The sequence below is a fragment of the Chenopodium quinoa genome, unplaced genomic scaffold (assembly GCF_001683475.1).
Source record: "Chenopodium quinoa cultivar QQ74 unplaced genomic scaffold, ASM168347v1, whole genome shotgun sequence".
In the NCBI taxonomy this organism is placed as follows: Eukaryota; Viridiplantae; Streptophyta; class Magnoliopsida; order Caryophyllales; family Amaranthaceae; genus Chenopodium; species Chenopodium quinoa.
The window spans coordinates 1,592,235-1,599,079 of NW_018743373.1; the positions used below are offsets into that span (position 1 = coordinate 1,592,235).

The 6,845-nt window shown below is 34.1% G+C and overlaps 1 protein-coding gene across 1 annotated transcript; it reads right to left on the minus strand.

Moving 5' to 3' along the window:
* Positions 1-4,035: 4,035 nt before the first annotated feature.
* LOC110738140 (dof zinc finger protein DOF3.1-like) lies at positions 4,036-5,540 on the minus strand. Its single transcript, XM_021918506.1, has one exon. It carries the CDS (start codon positions 4,979-4,981, stop codon positions 4,307-4,309), a length of 675 nt encoding a protein of 224 aa, XP_021774198.1. The 5' UTR covers positions 4,982-5,540; the 3' UTR covers positions 4,036-4,306.
* Positions 5,541-6,845: the final 1,305 nt, after the last annotated feature.

A 6,845-nucleotide genomic window follows, 5' to 3' on the forward strand; every position in this document is an offset into this window, starting at 1 on the left:
AAGGATTTCAATGAGTTTGCCAATAAGGCGGGGATGGTGGATCTTGGCTTCAATGGTGCTCCTTTCACCTGGACAGGAGGGCGCTTGCATTCGACAGAGGTTGGATAGAGCCCTTGGTAATTTATCTTGGTTGGATTTCTTCCCTCACTCATACTAACTATTCTGATCATTGTCCTCTTTTAATTGACATGACAAATCCCTCTGTTAAGGGCCCTTTTCCCTTGAGATGCAAAGAGGTGTGGCTTGAACACCCTGATTTTGCCTCTTTCTTTGTTAAAAATTGGCAATTAGAGAATAATAATTTTTTAGATGGTCTAGGAAATTTTAATTCTAATATTAATGACTGGAACCATAATATTTTTGGTGGTTTAAAAAAAGATTATTATAGCTAGATTAGATGGAATTCAACGTTATTTAGGCTACAATAAATCTTTTTTTTCTTGAAAATCTTGAGAAGTCATTGTTACAAAATTTGGAGGATATTCATAAAAAGGAAAGGATAATATGGGCTCAGAAAGCTGGAATTAATTGGCGTAAATATGCCGATCAAAATATAAAATATTTCCATATTATCGCCAAAATAAAAAATAAAAAAAAAAAAGTCAAGGTAAAATCTTAGCTCTTAAGGATAATAATGATCTTTGGATTAAGGATAATGGCGAATTGAAGATTCTGGCAACAGATTATTTTGGAGATATTTTTCGATCTAGATTGCAATCTTTATCTTTGCCTAATTATTATGTCCCGAATTTTTGTTTAACTGACTCTCATCGTACTGCTATGTATCGTATGCCTAATTTTGATGAGGTGAAGGTAGGATGGAAGAAGGTTACCATGCCTCTAGCTGCAGGAGGCCTTGGTATTAGGAGGCTTAGAGAGTGGAATTTGTGTTTCATGGCCAAATTAGGTTGGACTATTTTAAATAATCCTTCTAAACTTTGGGTTCGAATTTTTAATGAGAAATATTTAAAAAATTCTGCTTTCTTTGCTTGTGTTCCTAAAGTCTCTCATTCTCAATTATGAAAAGATATTCTTAAGGGAAGATTTCTGTTAGCTTCAGGCCTTCGAGTTGGAATTGGTAATGGAGCTTCAACTTCTTTGTGGTTCCATCATTGGGTAGGAACGGGCCCTATTTATCCTCTTTTAACAGGTGAAATCCCCCCTTCATGGCTAACTGGTTGGTGCATAATATTATTAAGGACGGGGTTTGGTATTTAAATGAGATTGAATATCTTCTACCCCCTGACTTAATCATGGAAATTTTAGCCACTCCCATCTCTATCATCTCTAATTCTGAGGATTTCATTCATTGGACTTTCACAAAATCTGGTGTTTTCACAATCAAATCTGCGTATCACTCTCTTATATCCTCCTCTTATTCTCCCTTCCCATACTTCTCATCTTGGAAATCCTTGTGGAAAATAACCGTGCCCTCAAAGTATAAAATGTTGCTCTGGAACATAGTCCATAGCATTCTCCCCGTGGTTGAAAAGCTTGCAGTCTTCTTGCCTCATATCTCTTCAATATGTGCTAGATGTAGCATGTTCAATGAGTCACATTTGCACCTTTTCATGGATTGTTTCTCTTCGGCCATTCTCTGGAAAGATATTTTTGCAAAAATACATCTTCCAACTGGTTTCAGTTTTCATTCCTTTTATGATATTGATTGGTGCGACTGGCTCACATATAATCTTAGTTTTGATAGACATTGGAAGATGACATTTACAATTGCTCTTTGGCATATTTGGAGACAAAGAAATACTACTGTTTTTATTTAAAAATTCACAATTCTAGAGTAGATTTCAGTAGATTTATCATTGATTACCAGTGCACTAACCATATATTGCAGGGCAAAGCTTTAGCTTCATGTGCTGCTAGTAGCTCCAATGCAAGGAATTCTTGGATTCCCCCTCCTCCAGTCTCGGTGAAGAGATCAATACGGATGGAGCTTGGGTAAGAATTAATGTTGCTGCAGGGGGAGGCATTATTAGAAGGGATGATGGGTCATGGATTATGGGCTTTTCGAGCAAGTACAATGCAAATTCTGCATTTGCAGCAGAGCTCCTTGCGGTCAGGGAGGGTCTGGAGATGGTTAAGCGCCTTGAAATGAAGGAAGTGGAGTTGGAGGTGGATGCTTTATCAATTGGAGTCATGCTAAGGTCAGCAGGAAACAATCTCCTCCATGAACTTGCTGCTGTCGTGAAAGACATTGAGAAGACTATTGAGTTTTTTGATGTCTTTGAAATTATACATGTGCAAAGAAATAACAGTGAAGTAGCTCATGAATTGGTTGCCATTGGTCTGGATATGGGTGTTGGTCACCATTTACACATGGCTTGCCCTGAAAATGTTAAGCCTATCTACAATGCTGAATTGGCTGCCATCAATGCTGCAGCACAAGAGGACGCTCCACAAGAACAGGCGGATTAGTGTATCCCCTGCCAATCTAAATCATATCTGTAATCGAGCTAGTCTTGCTACTTTGTTTTTCTTTCAGTCTTTTATTGCTTTGCGGAGGGGCACTAGTTGTGTTAAGGTTTTGATCTTCATTTTTTTACTGTCTTGGAGATCAATTTCCTGTGGTTATGCTTTAGCCTCGGATTTTGTCAACGGATCGAGGTTTTTTGTTGTTAAGTTGATGTTTGTAAAACTTGATATATAGTTAATAAATCGTCTTTTATGTGTTTAAAAAAAAATTTAAAAATTGCACTTTTACACATTTAAACACAATAATTCATTACAAATTAAAAATTATTCTTAAAGAAACTAAAGTTACCATTTGTTAAACAGACCAGGAAATTTTTCATCTTACGATAAAACTAAAACACAAACTTTTAAACAAATCGGGTGTACAATAATTATTGTACATTCATTATAAAGATAACCTAAAGAGATTAAAAGTTACCCCTAAAATGAATAAAAGTTACCCCAATATGCGTTAAAGTAACCCAATTCAAATAAAAATTATCTACGCTTTCTTAGTAAAGAATCACATTTTAAATGACTAAAAATCAATTATTAGTGATTGAATGTAATTAAATTACTTTTATAAAAACTTTTCTTGTTATTGATTTATATACAAATTGTATTATGTTTAAAGTTACCCTAAAATTAGCTAAAAGTTATCCTTATTCTACTCGATGTACACTAATATTAATGTAAACCGAATGTATACAAAAGTTTTTTAAACTAAAATAAGCGCCCCTTAAACAAGATTTATTGATGTTGCAATTTACCAGATTTAATTAACAATAATATCTGAGGAAGATACAAGTTGGGAATTTTGTCTAGCCCTTTTCTGCTCTTCAGACAAAAAGATAAACAATTCAAAGTATAGAATTTATCCACAATTTAAGTTCACAAACCACCAAAATTGTAAAATTCCATATTTATACTTCCACTTCAACAACTCAACTGCCATACAACGCCATTCATGCATATGGACTAAATTTTACAAATATGCAACAACATCCAACAACATACATTATGCCTACATAATGAACACCAATCCCAAATCATATCAATTAAATACAAACGTCTAACTGATAAATTAAATTGATTACATTCATCAATGATTGACTCACTATCAACTACGATTATCTATGTTACTTCGACTCTTCTGACTTCTGTTTAAGTTTTCATATTCAACGCTCCAACAAAATACTCGTATAATCTTTACTCTAAGCAAATAAGTGAACCCTTAATACAAGTATATACATCAATAATGTGAAAACTAAGAAGAATAGAGAGAAATATGTTTCATAAATAAATGTCGTGTCCCCGCACCTGCATCAAGGTTCCGTGATAGAGTTGCGTAGATCATAACGATCAACACGCGTACACGTGTCCAAATAACATAGATCATAAACAATAACCATTATGATAACATTCCTGTTGAACAGAAAAGATTTGTTTCTGAAATCTGCAATTGCTTAAGAATGAGGGTACCCCTTCTAGAGAAAAGAGGTGGTGAAATAATAATTTCAATCACAAAAATGTGAAGAATAACACAAGTATATATTCTCACAACACACAGAAATCAAGAGAACATTTACCCAATACATAAATAAAATATGTATCATTCCAATGTTTTGTCTCATATAATTAAAAATAAGATGTCACCTTCTACTATATATCAGAAAATTGCAGTTAAGTTCACCATACATAAAAGCAATTCTTAATAAGGAATTTTTGATTAACTCCCTCTAATTTAGATGATTAATCAAAACCCAAAAAAACAAAGGAAAAATCATCTTCTTTCTATAATTTAATTAAAAAAAAAAACCACCCAAAATAGAAAATTATTTTACTGAAATTTAGAACCTGGAGTGTAAATAGCAAGATCAGGCCAACCATTAGTTGTGCTCCAATTACAAGATTGATCACCCCCAGTTTGAAGTCCACTCATGAATAATCCTTCTGATGTAGAACCTCCATTTCCATGAAACAATTCCGAACCCGGGTTTCGGCTTGACCCATCACCTTGACCCAACTTCAGACCTTTTGGGGCTAGACCCTCTAGGAAGAGGTTACTGAATTGACCCTCTGAAGCCAGCCCCAGCAGGGAGGTGAAGCTCCCTACCGCACTCCCTGCTGGTGCTGGCAAGCGCAAACCCGTCTCGACTTCCGGGGTGAACGTCGAGACGGGTTTGGGCTCCGGCCTCAGACCCGATGACGTCGAATGGGTCTGAGCTGCCGAGGAGGCGGAAGTTGTAGAGGAGGATCTCTTCGATGAGATGCGTTTAGTGTTCTTACGGCTTCCGCCCCCAACAGGTATGTTCCTCAACGAGCCGCCCTTCGTCCAGTACCTCTTACAGTTCTTACAAAAATGGCGAGGTTGGGATAAATTATAGTTGTTGTAGTAGCAGAATTTGGTGTTATTCGAGTCGCAACGTGGGCATTTGAGCTGCTCTTGTTCAGGAAATTGTGGCGCTTTCAACTGTGGAAATGCTGCTGCTGCTGCAACTGATGGATCTTGCATTTGTAAATATGTCTGATTAATTTTGGGAAAAATCTGAGTCAATTATCTCTTTTTTTTAAAAAAGAACCCAAAAAAGATCTTCAAAACTATTGTGAAGTGGCAAAAAAGGTAACCCAAAATTGGACAAAAAAAAGTTGTTTTCTACCTCTAAAAACAACACCCTTTTTTTCTTTTCAAAAGACAATTCTGTATAATTCAGATCACAACAACACAAACAAACCAACAACTTTTCTTCTAATCAAATCTAAAACCCGACACACGGGTCGAAAAAAACGAACAACCCGAACTCAACCCGAAGTTTAAATCCTAACGATTCACAATAAGACAATAACAGAAAAAATGGAGAAGAGAGAAAATGGGAAGAAATTAAAGAAAGAAGAAGATATTTTGGAGGTGTGCAAATTATAGAGAGTTTGATTAATAACTTTGTTGTTATCTTTGACAGTGTTTTCGCGTGAAACTGACCACCCGACTAGTGGCCGACTGAAAATAGCTACAAATAGAGTGTGAACTTATAACTAAACCGCCCTAGATTAATTGTCTTCTAGATTGTTACTAAATTAGGTTAATTAAAAGTATTAAGATGGAATAATTTGGATATAATTTTTAATTATGGCTTCAATTGCAAGCTTTGTCTTGTGATTGGGAAGTTGTGGAAGACACGTGTCAACTGCTATGAGGAGATTGGTCTTTTTATGGTTTTCCTTAAACTCATGATTTTATAGGAGGATTATTATATTAACCATATTATGGCATGTGCTTTAGCTATTGTGTAAAGTAGTTTTGTTGAGGTGATTTTTTTATTTGGATTGGAAAAGTGTTTTTTCAACTTTACTCAGTGAATAGGTTCTTGGAGTTTTATTCTTTTTTGCACGGGTATGGGCCGTGTAGGAGACTCACAAACGGCTTGTTTGGTAATTGCGGATAGTTGGTTGAAAAGAGTTCATTCGGTTGAATAGTTACATAATTTATTTTTTTTATTAACTAATTGTATTTGTTGTTTGTGTAAAATTATGGAGTTGAATTAGCTAATAATTTGTAGTTATTTTGTTACTTGGACATATGAAATGATATCACAATTTAGTGTATTGATAATTTTAATAAAACAACATTTAACTTATATAAATGAGATTTATTATTCAATGTTTGAGACTCTTTGTCCAATATATGAGACTCATTACATATTGTCCCACTAGGCCACTACTGTAATAATGTGGAGCATCAAGCATAACACCTCTCTTAACCAATAATATCAGTTTTCATTGATGATTGCAAAATAGTAAAACTCAAGTAATTTTCTCTAAGGGCCTTCAACTTCCAACTATTTTTTGCTAAATGACATGCATGGAGCTCAAAGGAGTTAAAAACTTTTGGATCAATTTGTCCAATATTATTTTATAATATAAATAAAAAAAAAAAAAAAACACCACTCCTAGCTAAAATAATACAAAATGATTAAAAATAATAATTCCCAATTCAATTCTTAGTTAGATTTTGATGGTGTTTGGTTAGGAGCTTTTTGTTTGTTAAATTCAGAGCTTTTTGGAGCAAAAGGTAATGTTTGGCCATTTCAAAAAACTATTTGGAATGTTTGGTTAGTGTCCTGTTTGGTAATTAGGTGGTATATGATTGATTTACTTGGTTATATTAACTGATTTTAACTAGCTAGTCGTATCAGTTAGTTTGACTAATTAGTTGAAAATAGATGGTTATGTAAAAATTACTTGGTAAATAGTTGTTTTTTCGTATCTAATAATTAAAAAGTTAAATTTTCAATAAGCTAACTTTAAAAATAAAGTTGTTTTTAAATTTTGAAATTTTTCAAAAAGAGTTAAAAAAAACTCTTTCAATAAACTATTTATTA